Below are 18,260 nucleotides of genomic sequence, written 5' to 3'. Positions count from 1 at the left end.
CGCTGATGTTAATTTAGTTGCTGCTACACAAGCAACACATGTAATAAAATTGTAAAATTATCAAAAGCAGTTAATTAGCAGAAAAAACTCCTGTTATTTATAAATAAAAACAAGAATGTAATGAGATAAAAACAAGAATGTAATGAGATAAATGCAGCATAAATCAATGATATTAATAATTTTAATTACAAGACTCTTGTTAACAGATCATGCATAGCAAATTACACATTTAATTTACATTAAATTTAAAAAAAAATGTTTCACCACTTTCATAGTCAATAAAATATTTAATTTTATAATGAAAGTAAATAGTTACATCTATTCAGGAATTTTTTTTTTTTGTAGAAGCAAAAAATGGAACTTACTGAAATGTGATTTACAAACATCAGATTTTTACATCCACTTAAATGTAATTCAAAGGATGCATTGATTGGTTCAAGGAGAGAATCTTGAAAAAGGATGCAGCAATAAAAAAAAATCATATCTTCCTATGTAATTGGGATAAAGTATTAACTGGAACTGCAAAACAGTTGGGATATCATGAAGTTTTTTTAGACATGACTGGCTGTGACCTTGAGCCGATGCACACAACAGCACAATGCCTCTGCACCATTGTCAGTTAGTGCAATGGCAACAGTTCAGCAGTGTGTTTTGTGGTTAGTGGAGTATAAATCAGTTGTAACTGTTCAAAGGAACTTTCTGGCAACCATACAAACAGCATTAGATTGTGGTATGAGCAGTTTAAAGAATCTGGCAAAGTGGAAGTGAAAGAGTCTACTGAATGGCCCAAAACAAGTGATGAAGTAGTTGAGCGTATACACCAAATTAAACCAGATAGACCAAATTGAACAAGAAAGTAATGTTGCTGTAATGTTTCAACAAGATGGTGAGCCTCTACATTTTAACCTAGGCTTTCAACAAGATCTCATGAAAGATTCTCTAATTTTTGAATTGGTAGGGCCAATTTTGTATATTGACCTTTGAGAAGCCCAGATTTGACACCTCTAGACGTTTTTCTATGGGGATAGGTTATAAACATTGTCTACATTGAAAAAATCACGGATATACAACATTTAAGACAATGGATCACCGCTGCTATTGCCACAGTTATGCCTGCGATGATCCAGCGAACCTGGACAGAAGTCATGTTCAGCTGGATGTTTGCAGAAAAACCAACTGAGCTTATACTGAAAAATTGTAAGCTAAATAAAACAAAAACTTTAGGTTTCTTTTTGAGACCGGTCTAAAATTAATATTTAAGTACTGTATTAAGAACTCCAATCTGTTGGTATACAATAATTCCTAATATTACTAAATAAGGTGCATTATTTTACTATAATGAACACGCTTCTGATGAACACAGAAAAATTTATGCTTTATAATTTTTATTTTCAAATAACCATCTACAATATTTTTTATACTGCAAGAAACAGAAATTTCAGGGTTGGAAAAACTTTGTGCACTTCTAAATATCATTTTATTGCTTTTACGAGGGATATCTCTAAAGTAAAAATCGCAGAGAAACTTCTCTCATTAAGGTTGGCGAACCAATATCAACCATGGCCACGCTACTAATGTACACACTGCATTATTGTCTGTAAGTTGTCGGGTTGTAGTAGCTTTGATTACGTGAGAGTTATTACATTATAAAACTAATAGGAAAATCGATGTTGTCGCTGACTGTAAAGTACATGGAGTCATATGTTCTTTAAACCATCAAAATGTTAAGCTGGCTGAAATTCATAGGCAATTGGTTGTCGTGTACAGTGATAATGTAATGAATGAAAGAAATGTGCAAAAATGGTGCAAAAGATTTAGAAATAACAGAATTAATGTGCATGATGAAGAACGTTTGGGGAGGCCCTTGATAATCACCGAGGACTTATTGAAAGGCGTCGATGATGAAATTAGAAAAGATCACTGCTCAACAATTTCTGACCTGGCTCTTCTTTTTCATGATGTTTCAAGAGCTGCTACTGGTTGCATTGTTCAAGGACATTTAGGCTTCAGAAAGGTTTGTGCACATTGGTTACTGCACATCTTAACAGAATGTCACAAAAAATCCAAATGGGATCTGCTTTGGAATTTTTGATGCGCTACACAGAAAAAGGTGATGAGTTCCTTAATTCAATTGTTACCGGTGATGAAACATGGATTTTCTATTACACACCATAGAGAAAAAGGCAGTCAAGTGAATGGTGTCATCCTCAATCACCAACCAGACCAACAAAGGTCAAGCCACAGCCATTTGATGCAAACTGATGGCCACAGTCTTTTGGGATCGGTTTGGCATACTGTTGATCGATTTCATGCCACGTGGAACAACTATAAATGCAGAAGCATAGTGCAAAACTCTACCTAAGTTACAGCGCAACATTCAAAATCGATTATGTGGGCAGCTGACCGACAGTGTCGTCCTGCTACACGATAATGAATGCACGTCCACATGTTGCGGGTCCAACATGTGATGTACTGAGAACATCTGGATGGGAAATTTACGATCACCCACCATATATTCCAGATTTAGCTCCTTCTGATTATCATTTGTTTGGGAAATTGAAAGAATTTTTGAGTTTTTTTGACTTAAAAATGCTGTTAATCAGTTGCTAAATGGACTCGCGGCAGAAGAATACGATGAGAGTATATTGAAGCTGGTGTATCACTGCGATAAATGTCTTAATTAATGTGGCGATTATATAGAAAAGTAGTATAAGGTATGTAGTTTAAGAGAAATAAAAATTATTTATAAAGTTTTCAGAATACATTTTTTACAATGAAACGATCTTTACTTTGGAGATAACCTCTCGTATATATAAATAAAGTAAAATTTTCAATATCCTTTAAGAAACATCCCATCCTTACTTGGCATCTTTCTTCTAATGCTACTAGCGAGAGTTTTCTGGTACTACAGAAGCAATGGGTTGTTTTAAGGAGCTGTTTAGCTTCAGTCAAGACTTTTAAAAGTTTTATATTTATAAAAGAAAGTAAATCATAAAAGTTGAAATCACAATAACTTGTCGATTCTTGGTGATGATGGTTCTTCTACATTACATAAACATATTGATGTAATCTTATTGATACAATGGCCATTAAGCCGATGTATCATTTTGTTATTAATAAGAGTAATACTACTTTGCTGCATCTGGATCATTAAAATTAAAGGATAAATGACCAAAGCCATTTTTAATCTGTGAATCACTCAAGTTATACGATGTTACATGCAAATTCACTGTATCCTGTTGACATTTATTAATGGTTCATATTCAAAGACATTGATGAGATTAAAAAACTTTTCTAAAAAGAAAAAATTATAAAAAGCAAACTGAATACAGAATACAAAAAACATGTTTTCTGTAAAGAAATAGGATTCTTTATAGTCAATGAAATGAATGTAATAAGAGCTCTTCTAAAGTTCACAGTCATTCATTACTGCATAGTCTTTTTTATCGTTTATTATAAACACAAAATCTTGAAAATATTTTACAGATTATATTATCAAAACATTGAGTGTGAAAGTGGTGTTTTTTCCAACTTATTAAATAAATACTTGCAGAATAATTATTTTTAGAAATTATCATTTTAAATTATAAGTACTATCAAAATGATTAATATTACTGATTTATATTATTACATTACATGAGAAATATATATCAATAAATTGATATTTAAAATTTAATTATATAAAATGTTTTTTATATAATTTTTATAAGATTTTTTTTATAAATATACTAAATTATAAATCTTCCCCAACAGATAGTTAAAGTTAAAACTACAGCTTATAGATTAATAGGAAATACGGTAATTTAATTGCAGAATTCAGAAAATTTAACAACCAAATGCATAAAAATTACCATGTTATTATGCAAGACTATTTAGTTTTAATTTAAATCATCATCAGACTTTCACTTTTCTGTTATGAAGGGTGATGGAAAATTTTTTTTAAGAAAATAACTTGAAATTAGCTAATATTTTAGAACATAAACTTAGTGCAGGCCCCAGTGAGTTTAAGCTGCAAATTATGAATTTTACAGTTAACACTATTACATCAGATGATTTAATTTAAAATCAGCAAGAACATCAGAAATTTGCAAAGCAAACTTTTTGAATTGTTTTTTGTTATAACATTTCCAAAAAAAGGCATGAAAAAGAATAAATTTTCAGATGACATATTTGTTGATTGAAACCAATTGTCAGAGATCTATATCAAACCTTCAGAGGTACAGGAATATTGCGAATGAAAGCTATACTGCCATTTGTAAGAGCTGGTAAAAAGGAAAATGAACTCTGTAACAAGAGACTGACTGAATATTATGTAGTTGTCCTGATACCAGGAGTACATTACTGTACCAGGAATAAAATAAAGTTTTTCAGGAAAGTCTGAGCCTGTTCAATTGCTTTTCATTCCTTCTGCTTCTGCAGGAAAATCATCTTCACAAGATGTGAAAACTCTTCAATAATTTCAATACGAGTGTTTTAAATGACTTAAAACCTTTTACCTTTTGTACAAAGTAACTAACAATAAATTCATTTGCTCAAACCAAAATTTATCAAAATTACAATTTAAATTTTTATAAGAGCTATACTGCTTTCCAACAATTTCAGTAATCAGCTATTCAAAAATCAAGATAGCAACCAAATTCTGAAAGTTTGAGATCATGACTGCGGCTCACAAAGTTTGTTGAAGAAGACAATGCTGACTCCATGGTGGAGTGACAGCATCTAAGTCTTTCATTTACAGTCTCAGTAGGAAGTTCAAAGTTCCAATATTAAATTGAGTAACCGAGTTCTGAGTTTGAAGATAGGCTTTAAAATTTTCATTCCACATTACTAAGAAGTTTTGACTTTATATAATAAATTGATCAACCCTAAAAAAAAAAAAAATCATTTTTATAACTAAACATTAACAAAATCAAATAACCCACTCTTGATAATTTAATTCATACAGTTTTTAAAATTAAAAACTGTACTAATTAATTTTTTCTACATTAAAAAACAAATAAGGTCAAATAAGGTTCTTATAAAATATTACACTTAAAACAATTACAAAACAAGTCTGATGACGGAGTAAAAATGAAATGGTATAGAATAACCATTCAAAACAATATGGAATTGACTTAATGGAATGGAATCAATTTTATTCATGCTATTAGACCAGTAACAGAACACGTAGTACTTATTCAAATTTCAAGATGTTAAGAGAAATCAATCTTAACTAACACACAGTGATAAGTTAAATAAAATCAAAATTCCATACTTATAATTTTCCACCAGTTTTTTTTTTTTTTTTTAAAAAGAAAAGAAAAAGATGTCTTATTCTCAATTATCAAATGACTTTTCTTGCATAATTTTAGAAAATTTTCATAAAGTTGAGAAAAGCTTAAGCTAACCTGCGAAGTTCTTCTTGACTATGAGCCAAAGCTTGGGCAACTCTTTCTAGCCTTAACGATCGTGCAGTTAAAGGACTGGCAGCACCACTACTATCACCACCAGCGACAGATTGAAGTTCTTCTGTTGATAATTCGCTTGGTAATTGAGCCAACTGAAGCTGAAATAACATAACCACTTTCCATTAAATTAACAAAAAGACAAAAGATAAAATATTTAATAATCTCATAATAATAACAATAATTTAATTTGATGTAATAATGTACGTAGATGAGTAATATAAAAAAAAGTTTTGTGTTTAATAATATAGAGATATATTATTACTGCAACTCTCTAACTCTCTCTCTCTCTCTCTCTCTATATATATATATATATATATACACACACACACACTGCTTTTTTAAATTAAAAAAAAAATTGTTTATACATTCGATGAAGTGATTTGCACCACGAAAGCACTAATCTGAGAGAATTTTTAAAAGAATAATCAGTAGGCGATATTTTTATTTTATTTATTTAATAAAACAGAAACACACACACACGCACAGAGTTTATTATTTATATTTATCATTTAATTATATCATACTTATCAATCACATACTTAATCTAATTTTCACAGTTACAAGCGGTATTCAATTAATATAGCATGAAGTTTGGTCTAAAATAAACTATTTATTTCAAATTTCACAATTGTATAGGTAAAATAAACTGTGCTCTGATAATAAATGAAAATGGCTTCAAATTTGATCATCATAAAAAATTTCCAAAGGTAGCTTGCTGAAAATGAAAATTATAAAGAAACATGACCATTTAGAGATAAATAAACATATATATATAAAAAATTATAACAAATGTTACCAGTGAGATCTGATATTACTAATTTAAAATACAATCCCACTTATATAAAGTAATGAAAGCAGAACAATTTTGAATAGAAGAATTTCAGAGATTATATTTACTCAGTTCTGAGCATTTAAAAGAAAAATCTTATAAAAACAATATCTTTTAAGTTGTAAAACAGTTTATTAAATTCATAAATACACATAAATAATATAGGTCTAAGTTATTTTAATGAACTTGTAAATTAATAGACAATAGCCTTATTTTCAACCTAAACATTAATAAAATATCAAAGAATGACAGAATAACTTATCAAAAAAGTAAAAACAAGTAAGAGTTTAAGTTTCCTGATTAAGAAACTGAAGAATTATCGTGATCTAAAAACATTTGTATGTATGTACTCAAAGTAATAGTTAATTAAGCGCTATGTTACTGTAATAACATGCTGCTAATTTGTGAGTGTTTGTTTCACTGTCTTTCAGTACAAAGAAAGTACCAAAGAGTAGTAATAAATACAATCAATACATGGTAACATGTAAAATTCTCTTCATTTGGAGGTACTAATTGTAGAGATTATTCATAGAACTGTGACTCAGATAAATGAGTCAGTACAAGAGCTATAATTAAATAAAAATGTTACTCAATCCTCTATAATAACAGCATTCTGGTATGTCTTCTACATCACACCTATATCAATGCCAATGTAGTGCTGAAGTTGTAGATCAAATCATTCACACTGATTGAGCAAATCAAAATTGATGAAATTACAAATTTCAGCAATATAAGGCGTGACCTCTTGCATTTTTAATTATCAAATAGTCATTAAATTTTAATGAATTTCTATGTGAACTGTCGGAAGGAAATTTTTTTTTTGAAATTTCAAAGTAATATTTTAAATGTTATCAAAATGAAAGAGATAGATTTCTGATGCGACTTAATTAAGTGCATTCTCATTCATCTTTTTAAATTTGTGAGTAACAACTCCTTAGACTGAAAATAGTTTCTCACGTTTCTTCCTTGATGTAAGAGAGATAACATTGAATTAATTAACAGGGAGACAACAGGCAAAGCTAATTATAAATTAACTTTGTGTAATTAACACATAAAATTTTGAGGTTATGCAAAATAGTAGAAAAGTCAGTATCCAGCTTCCTAACTGGGGAAAAAATCCTTTTAATTTCTCTCTCATTCAGTAAAACCAAATAGTCCAGGCTTGACAAGACTCCACTTGATATAGTTCATCAAAATTTCATATTAAAATGCAATTATACTTAAGTATAGAACAATAAATATAATGACTGCCTGTACAATCATCTTCAATTTGTTTCATAATTAAATTGAGGGTTTAGTTCTAACAACAAATTTATTTTTATGCATCTGCACAAACATTCCACACAGTCCTAGATCAACCTAAGCCAAAACTAATTTAGATCAGATTAGTAGTCTATATAATAGAAAAAATAAGGAACTGAAAATTTGATGGGGTTATGTCATTGTAAGACCTGAAATAAATTTATTAATAGAAAATTGCTTAAAAAACCATTTTACAACTAAACAGGGAAACAGAAGGTATTTTAAATGTGGGCATGGAGGAGGTTAGAAAAAATTAAATGGATTGGGTGAAAACGAAGTAATGAGAAGAGTGAACAAGAATAGAAACTTGAGTCGAAGACAAAACAATTCAAAATAGGAATGCTAATTGGCTTGGATATACAAATTGGAAAACAGGGCTAGAAGGATCAATAAAAAGTATAGAGGAGAGACCAGAAGATTAAAAATAATAGATGATCTAAAAACAGCAGTTATAACGAACTCAAAAGTTTAGCCAGAAGTAGAAGAGAATGGAGACAGATATGGTACAAGGTACCTGCCTCAGGGTAGATAACCATACAGGAATGATGAAAAATAAAACAAAAAACAGTAATTAGTAAATAAAGAGGAATTAGCTGAATAAATTTAAAAACATAAAAAATATAAGAAAAATATGATAAAACAAATACTTGCAATACAAAATACTCATAAACATTTATATGTGTTAAAAATAAATATTTTGTTTTTCGTATTTTTTAAAAGTTTTTCTTTATATTTAGCTTTGCTAATTTGATAGTTAAATAATTTAATTTTTTCATTGTTTAATGGATGAAATGAGCATTTTAATTTTTTATTTAAGTGATTCTTAAGCATTTTTTACTCATCAATTTATTCTGATAACCAGTTAGAACAGTATTTTTTATTTAAGACCTATAAGTTCACTAATTCATAAAATTCATATAGAATGACACAAAAAAGACATGATATAGAAGCAGGAACAAAAAAGGAAGTAAGCTGCTGTTATACTTTTCTTAACAAATGATACATTAATTAGCTAATGATTTTTTTAATGTACATATAAATTGTATGAATTAATAATAGATATATCCTTTAAAAAGAGAAAATATGAGAATTTGCAACAATTCTTCTTCAATATAATCAATTTAAGTGGGTTGAATTTTAAAATTGGCAGAAATTTAAGTTCAGATTAAAATTTGAATATTTTATCACTAATTCAGGAAAACATGTTAACTAGTGTTAATGTAGATCAAATAAATGGGATGGTATTTTATCATTAACTAATTAATTCAGTAAAAACATCTTATATATTACATAATTGAAATATTGCATTATTCTAAGACCTTAGAAATTCAAAATTCACAGAGCATAATATTAACAACTATAATTCTAAGAAATGATTAATAGAACTTAAGTAATAAAAGTTTTCATAATAAATTAAAATACCACATCAATTCTAAGGTGCTGTAAAAAAAAATTAATTTAAGTTATTACAATTCAGTTAATCATTATAGAAACAGACAAGTTACAACAACAGAAAATAAGTGTTATTGTGTCATCAGAGACTATATGACAAAAATCTACAATGTTTGTGGCAATAAGATTAACCAAAGGAAGTCATTGTAATTTATATTGAACAATTTCAACATGTGGAAGATTGTAGTAAAGTTTGTGCTGAACAGAATCTACATTCTTGGAAGGTTTATATGGAACATAAGATAATGATATAGAAATGATTCAATTTTTTTCAATGAATATTAGAAACAAATATTAACCTTAAAAACCTTGAGAAAAAACATTTCCCACTATATAAAAATTCTATTTGAGCAAAGAAGATAATATGATTCAAAAGCAATATCCATTTAATTTTTTTTTATATTAATAGATAATGATGGTAAAAAATACCATCATCAATATTTGATGGTAGCTTAAAAAAGTGTTAACAGTCAAACAACAACATGGACCAGAAATAACTGGATTTTCTATAAAGATACCACACTTCTTGCTAATAATTTTCTGATCTCAATATTCAATTTTATATTCATAGTTTTAATCTCCTATGAAATTTTCATATTCTAGAAAAGAAAACTCAAAGTGAGAAGGGTTTAGAGAATGTATTACATGAATAAAAAAAAACTGATAAAAAATGCACTGATGAAAAACTAATTTTAAGTATCCTTCATAGAATACAGGAATAATATTGGAATCTATGTTCATATTTAATGAAGAACAACTGTGAAGGAAAAGGGAGATATAATTAAAAACATTCTTATCTAAAAAAAAAACAAAAAAGAATGGAAACCTTGAATAGCACATCATTTAAAAATGTAAAATCTATAATGCATCAAGATTTTTTATTCCAAGCCATCAAACAATCATCCAATTAATTATAAATCAGCATTAACTTAGTGTGAATGAATTTTGAATGCTTTAAAAACATAAAATTACAGACCTAAAATTTAATAAATACAGAAGAAAATTAAATGAAGCACAAATATTTCTAACAAATACATAACACATCAGATAATTGCGCTTTATTAAAATACTAATACAATTTAAAAGTATAGTAAATCAGAAAATAAAGAGGTTTTAAAGAATCAAAACAAAAGAAAAGCATATATTAAAACAAAAAACTGATAATCAAAATCAAAATTTACATAACAGAATATGTCTGCAAAGTACATACATTAGAACCTGATGATAATTCATTGAACCTGGTGTACAAAAGGTAATTTAATTGACAAAAATTAAAAGATAAAAAGTGGACAAGAATAACATAAATATCTCAATTTTACTCTATTTTGCTACATACCTTTCATTTCCACGAGTGAAAAGGAAACAATACCTGCCATTTTCAGATTATTAGCACCTTATCATATTGAAAACATTGCCCTTACACTAACTTAAGCTATCTAAAAAAATTCTACTACATTAATAATTAATCGAAAGCACCTGTGGGAAATTTCTTATACATAATTTATGGCATAAGAGGTTTATATGGTGTCTAAAGAAGAATATAAAATGTTTTTTGAAATGAAATATCGCACAGATGTTATTAATATATTTTTTACCAAATTTCTTATTACTAAATTGCTGTAACATAAATTATACTAGCTCACCGTGGCACCTTTGCCCACACTGTATGGTTAATGGCATTTCCTATAGCAGTCAATCTTTATATTTTATGTTTATTATTCAAGTTATCAGAGACAGATGCAGCCAGTCACTCATACAGTAACAGTGGGTGACTGTGGTGGTTCAGCCACAGTGCCATATATCTTCACACCCCTTAAAAAATTGGAATTTAAAAAAAAACAAAAATGGTTTTTAACTATCTATCTGAAGGGTATTTGCAAGCCCAAATCTATAACAATGTTTGTCCAAATTTACAATGTTTGTTAAAATTTTTTTTTTTACCTTCTTCATCTGCTTTCAAGGTCGAATTAGAAATCTATAAATTGGTTTATTGACATGAAGAATACATTCACCAAAAATCAGGTTGATTCTTCAATTACTGAGAAATTAAAAAATAACAGGGTTTCAAAAGTAATTCAAAATCAATTTTAACCCTTGAAACTCAGAATGAAACAAAAAATTTAGAAATACGTTTTTAGATGTTCATAACAAATCAGCTCATACCCAGCTCACACAGTGATAGGCACTCACAGTTCATAATTCATTAAAATTTGTGCTTCAACTGGGAAATCTCCACTACTATATTATATATATTTTTTTTCTTATTAGAAATTTTTCAAGTTGAAACAAATCCAAAAATCTTCTCAGTTATGCCATGAAACATGGGTAAAAATTTAGTAGCGATAGATTGGGTAATTTTTTGTTTATCCAGAACAAAAAAAAACATCTTCATCTTTATATAATAGTATAGGTATAATGTAACTCAAAATACTCAATGAATTTAAAAAAAAAACACCAAGAAAATCTAAGAGTAGAGGGTAGGGAAATTATATGTATGACTACATTTCAACGAGCCTTATAACAATATTGGTAATAACCTTTCAACTTCTTATGAACTTTTTTATTCATCAGGAAAACGTTTTTTTAAATAAAATCTAAAAGTAAAATTTTTAAACACAACACTTTTTAAAAAAATAAAGAACTTCAGAAAAAATTTACAATTACTTAACTTCCAACTTTTTGAAATCAGTGCCAGCCAAATTAAACATATCTACTAACACTTTGTGCCAACTTCTTCATAAATCAAAATTCCAAGAACTGGAAAGTATTATTTTCTACTTCTTTGTACATTTTTGTGATTGCTGTTAGTTGTATTTTTAAAAATGTTAATTTTCTGTATAATGTATGAATTGAATTGAGTTCATTATATTATATCAGAACATAAAACAAATTGCAACTTTAGTTTACAATTGATTAAAATCAAGTTTTAACTGTTTCAGCTTGATAATCAATTATAGTTAAAAAAGAACTGATGTTATAATTTCAATTTTATAATGCGGTATAAATGGCATACGACAGGACACACACAGCTGAAAACTTTATTCCCACTTATATCTAACCTGTTAATAGTGGCAGCATATATTTTGTAAATACTGATAAGAATTCCAAATTAAACTGAATATTTATTTTCTTTAAACATCCATTGTCAGTTAGTTTATTTTATTACTAAATAAGTAACCAGAAAACTAATCACAAATTTAAAGCAATGAATTGTAGAAGAGACAAATTGTCAAGGTTCTAATCTGAATGTATTTCACACAAAAATTAAAAAAATCCCCACTAATAAAACAAACAAAACAAAATAAAAAATAACATAATACTGCTTATCTATATATATTTTTATATTATGTGCAAATTAAACAAAAATATATAGTGTTATACAACTACTTCGTTCAAATACAACAATGCGGTATTTGCATTATAAAATTTTTTACAGAAGTTTAATACAAAGCAATGCACAACAAGATTATTTAGGTGTATGACAACAATAGGAAAAAAATATAAATACAACATAAACTGTAGTGAAGTAATGACACATTAAAAGCAAAAAATAATCACCAAATATTCACTGTAAAAATACTAACAACTTTTAAGAACAATTTTACATTTCTAAATAATATGACGACACATTAGAAGGCTATAATTATATAATAAATCTACATATAACAAAATCATATAAATGCCAACAAAGTATAATAAAAAGCTTAAAACACTGTATCTGTTTATATTTTTTATAAATATTATTTTACATGCTAAATGTGTACATTGTTTTAAAAAGTTGTAAATGCATTATTTATTCACGCAATTCAGTTTTCACTGATATTAATGAAAATGAGATTCACAAATTATAAAAAAAAGTAAAATTTGTAAAAATTTTAATAACATTTTAATTACTTGCAAGAGTAGTAATTCACCCTTTTATTCAATTTAAATAATCAACACAGCAGTAAAAAAGAAAAAATGAAATATTCCACACTAAAATAAAACAAAAACAAGCAGCAAAAAATAAAGAGACTAATGTAAAAAAAAATTAATCACTACATACTACACATTCAAAACATTTCAAATCCATTTTTATACATATTCATTGAGTATAAACTTGCAAATTATTTACATCAACTACAGTAAAACATGGATAAAACATTATCCATTAATATTTTTTCCCATAAATTTTCTTTTGTCAGTCCTACCTAAACATAAAGATAATTTCTTTCTATAAAAATGTAATTTAAAAAAAAACACCGATTTGTTTTCAAACTTAATCATTAAAAAAATAAATCACAGTATATTTTAGGAACAAAGTTTTAAAAGTTGTTTTGTTTCAAGATAGAAAGAAGATTACATTATTCTTTTTGATGATCTTGTGAACATTTCAAGGTCAACATTTTTGTTTTTTTAAAGGAGCTTTCATTAACATTCAACAGTAATATTTCATGGAAAAGCCAATAAAAAAAATGTTTCTTCTTAATCTGCTTTATATAGCATATTACTTTATTAATATAGAATAAATCTTTTTAAAATTATTAAAGACAAACCTTTTGCAATGGCAAGTTTATATATTGTAGCTCTCTGCACAAAAATCTCTTTTTAATTATTTAAAATAACTGTGTTTATCGTAAATAAAAGATTCTTTCTGTTTATGATACACAGATATGGATATTGAAAAAAGTTTTTTTTTTAAATTTGTACAACAACCTTGAATTAAATAATTACAGAAAATTTTTTTTATAACACTGTATTTAGTAATGGGGAATCTGCTAAACACTGATCAGTTAATGATGTTTCATATCCAATTGCAGCTGTTGCAGTACTTCAGTGTAGCACTAAATCCACAAGTTTAAAAAAAAATATTTTTGTAATTTTTTTTTATAGTAGAATATTTGTATTAATACCTTTTTTTTACTGAATAACTTAATAAAAATCTTGTAAAAATTTGATGATTTTTGTTGAAGTCATAAAGGTTGTTTAAATAAACACAAGAGTACAGAGAATTCACAAACTAAACCTGCATTATACAAACTGAAAATAAATAGTGTGAAAGTAGGTGCAGAGCAAGTGTTGTTATATTCAGCTCTCCAGTAGTAAAAAGATTATGGCAGCTATCTTTTTCTTTCTTTAAGTATTGCACTTAAAAAATGTTGAATTTAAAATCAAAAATGAATAAAATGTTAGTCTAACATAGAATAATAAATTACTAAAACATGGATTTTCATTAAAATTATATACAAAACACCATTTTGTGCAATCAGTATGACTTCTGTTCAAATTATATAGCTGTTACTACTATTTAACCTTTCAAAAAATGCCTTTGAATTTTCTTCTAACATTTTAAAAATTATATGATGAAAAACGCTCTGATTTTATTTATACAACATATGTAAATGAGTGATTTATTTACACAACCTATTATTAAAGAATAAAGATTCCTGTCAAAAAAAAGAAGATGGAAAATTTCACTAAATTGAAAAATTAATACTGCTGTTTTCTTTCATCCTTATAGAAACAATTTTCATTTGAAACTTTTTTTTATAATCTGTATAAAAACTTTCCCAAAATGAGATGATGACAATTTACAATTTAAAACTTTTTTTTTTTTATTATATGCATCAAACCAAAACAAAGACTGGAAGGTATAGTAACTTATGATGCTTCTAAGGATTAATTTATATTGTTCTCATAAGGTATGAAAGATACTTAATTTTCAGCTACCTATACTAGCAGCAGTGTCATTCAGCATAACACATACTCACTACATATCTACACAAATAGCAATAGTAATCTCTTTGGTGTAAATAACTCATGTTGTTTGTTTTCTTAGAAAAAAACTGAGGAAAAATTAAAAAAAAATTTGTGATTAAAAAATTGCTTGGATTTTTTAAAAAAAATTCTGCTTGTTTTGCAGGCTAACAAAAAATTAAATATTTAAAAGATTTCTGCAAAATTAACAATTTTAAAACTTTTACTCTTTGGTAACCAAAAATGTATACATTCATACTAATGACAGGTACCATTAAGATCACAAAAAATATGCTTTTTTTTCTTTGCCAGAATACTTCAGATGGGAGTAAGAAAAATAATAGCCAATAAACACCTACATCAGGAGAAGGATTCAGATGAGCACAAGTTACAGCTTTTATAAAAAAAAAATTAATACTGATAAAACTTGCTCATCTGAATCCAGCTTGAGAATTACAATTTAAAACCAACAGATTAAAACCAACGGCTTATCCGTTATAATTTTTTTAAAAAGATGTTTTGAAAAGACAGAAACATTATTATTGCTAAAATCTATATACACAATACGATACAGTTTAACTAAAAATTACATATTTTGTTAAAACACTGAAATATGGTGGTATAAAAGGGAGAGAGATTACAATAAATACACCTTCCACCTTGAATATCAAAGGTTATAAAATGAGCTACCTCTACCCACTGCATTATCAATCTAGCAGCAGAAGAATTTTCTGTTAACAATGATAAAAATGTCAATGAGAAAACTACATTTGGCTTTTTTTTATATAAATACAGACATAAAAAATGATTACTATCATCATTAAATCAATAAAATCAATTAAAAAAAAATAAAATTCTTTAAAATGAAAGGAAAATAATTAAAAATACACAGATTTTATTAAAATTTGAGACTGAAATTTATTACAATTTTTTCAATTATAATGTGAATAAAACATGAAATTCTGTAACTTTAACAAACGTTCAACTATATAATTCATATTTATAAATCTGTTTGAATAAGTTTTTCTTTGAATAAACACCTTGAAAAACTGTATAACTAGTTTTACGGTAAGCTACAACTGTCAAAAAAATAAAATTAGAATAGCAACTAATAAAATCGATTTCCAATAATTAATGATGTCGCCTAGGAATTGAATAAAAAATTTTTTATTAAAAAAATAAAATAAAATATTAAGCTCCTGGCATTAAAAGTAAACAAATGCAATAACTTCATGACTAAGAAAAAAATAGAGAAAGCAAGAAAGGTTTAAAAATTACTGCAAAGCATAACAGAATTACAAGTTGCAAAAGGGAGGGGTAATAAAAGTGCATGGTAAACGACAATATAAAATAACAGCGCTGACTTTCTGTTTAGTTAACTTTTTTTTTTACAACAGACAGAGGCGAGGAGAGTCAAAACTAAACGAACCTGACTTGCCGGAAGAGATTCAGATAGCTGTCCTGGACTGAGCAAATTGGCGGCATACTGATGCAGATGTGCTGGTGACATTGATGCCGGGGCCTATTGAAGACACCCATACAATATACTAGTGAGTAAATGTACTTTAAATGCTATAAAATTAATTTTTTTTAAAATTAAAATTAATAATTCTACTACTTAAACAAGAGATCTCAAACCAATCCACAATTTCTTTACAGCAGTCACTTAATTAAAAAAAATTATCATATGATTATACAAAAACTAGCGGGTAGTAAAACTTTTATTATTAATTTACACAAATGGCTATTTTATGTTGATTTTATATGTCTACAACACTTTGAATAACCAAAGAGTGTAAAAAATGCACAGAATATGAGCAGATAAGTAAATTAATGGCAAATTTTCAACACTCTAATAAGAAAAAGTTATATTTTAAATCAGTTCAAGAAATTGTTTGTGTAACATTTAGTAAATATGCTACAGAAAAATTCTTGACAACATCAAGGAGGTATATATTCGTTTATTATGGTAAAATACCATAATATCATAGTAAAAACTTATACTGTAATTTGAGGAGAAATAGAAAAAACTCATAAGATGTTACCCCACAAAATATCACTGCCATTCACACACATGCAAACAGCCGGCACAACTAACTTAATGGAGTATTACAACCAAAATTTTAATACTATTAGTATTGCTGTTAAAAATATAGAAGGCATACTTTTGAAACAATCTTGATTGCAATTCTGAAAAGCATTTTACTGCTGTTTAATTTACTTTCCCATTATCTATACTTCATCAGAGCAGTTGCAAATAAGTACTAATACCTCTTCAAAAACAAGTTATGATTTAAAAACAATTTTTCTACATGTTTCACTAATAGCAACTATTTTTAAAAAAAATACTGGGTATCTGAAACAGAACTCTGGGATTTCAAGAACAAAGAGTTTTTATACAACATCTAAGTATTAGTTTATATATTCTGAGTTTACAGAATTCTGGTTTACAGAGAAAATGAGTGATCGCCATATAAGTAATTATATGCGTGTCATATAAATTTTTTGGATTCACATTATACTTAGATGCAGCTACTCCACGTTTTATTTTCTGTTAAAGCAACATTTTATGTTCATGGAGTTGGAAATTGCCATTTGTCGAGTACAAGGCTCAGAAAATCCACACGATGAAGAAGTTTGTTTCCACCTGACTGAAAAAGCATGTCTGGTGTGGTAGCATACATAATCAAATTTTTGAGCAATTTTTTTTCCATAAGCAAATCATTATGGAAAAATATGGAGGGCCTAATTTTCGAACAGAATGGAGCTCCTCCATGCAGAAGTTGTGTGGACTCATTAAGCAAAAAAAAGACTGTAATTTCATGTAGAAAAATAAATATATTTCTAATTCTAAATGTAATAGAGTAAATTTAATTCAAAACTGCAGAGTTCTTTTTCAGACACTTGGTGTTATATCTAAGAGTTTAAGTTTTAGTACTGGCAATGAAAATCTAAATATAAACTTCCAGCATATTAAATAAAAATGGAAGATTGAAAATAAAATTATTTAAAAAAGTATTCCTGAGAGATATTTTATTTAAGAAGAAAATTTGAATAGTTTTATTAATACTACTTTAGGATATCAGTTCATTGTAGATTTTTAAAAATCTGCTGTTAAAATTACCACTGACCTAGTCTTATTTCACAATAAAACTATATTTCAAGGGAGTATTAGACTAATATTTTAAACATTTGTGACATCACAAGTAATTAATTTTTTGTTTAATCCCCTTTTCTTGCTCATAAAAATAAATCTCATAAAAATATTTATATAAATTACAGAATATTTGTGTTTATATTCTTGGATAGCCACTCAGACAAATGGAAATAAAAATATAAAAATGGGAGTAACAGAACTGTTCAATAGAATAACTGAAATTGATGTTAAAGTTAGCACCCCTGACTATCTTCTTTTTGAAACCATTATTATAACTTCTTTTGTTTAGTAAGATTATAATTAAATAAAATTGGAAATTTTTAACTGACAATTTATA

The 18,260-nt window shown here is 27.2% G+C and overlaps 1 protein-coding gene across 4 annotated transcripts in view; it reads right to left on the bottom strand.

Annotated features, from left to right (window-relative positions):
• The window catches only part of Liprin-alpha (PTPRF interacting protein alpha), a 681,298-nt gene that overhangs the window by 43,503 nt on the left and 619,535 nt on the right, over positions 1-18,260 (bottom strand). For 2 of the 4 annotated variants that reach the window (XM_075371365.1, XM_075371367.1), the window contains 2 exons: positions 16,196-16,288; positions 5,388-5,545 (listed from right to left, as the gene is read on the bottom strand). In XM_075371365.1, the coding sequence (XP_075227480.1) occupies positions 5,388-5,545; positions 16,196-16,288 (251 nt within the window). The remainder of the gene's footprint in view (positions 1-5,387; positions 5,546-16,195; positions 16,289-18,260) is intronic. The other 2 variants (XM_075371368.1, XM_075371369.1) reach the window with 1 other exon arrangement.

The sequence above is a fragment of the Lycorma delicatula genome, chromosome 7 (genome assembly GCF_047948215.1).
Source record: "Lycorma delicatula isolate Av1 chromosome 7, ASM4794821v1, whole genome shotgun sequence".
In the NCBI taxonomy this organism is placed as follows: Eukaryota; Metazoa; Arthropoda; class Insecta; order Hemiptera; family Fulgoridae; genus Lycorma; species Lycorma delicatula.
This window is presented reverse-complemented; position numbering and strand designations above follow the sequence as displayed.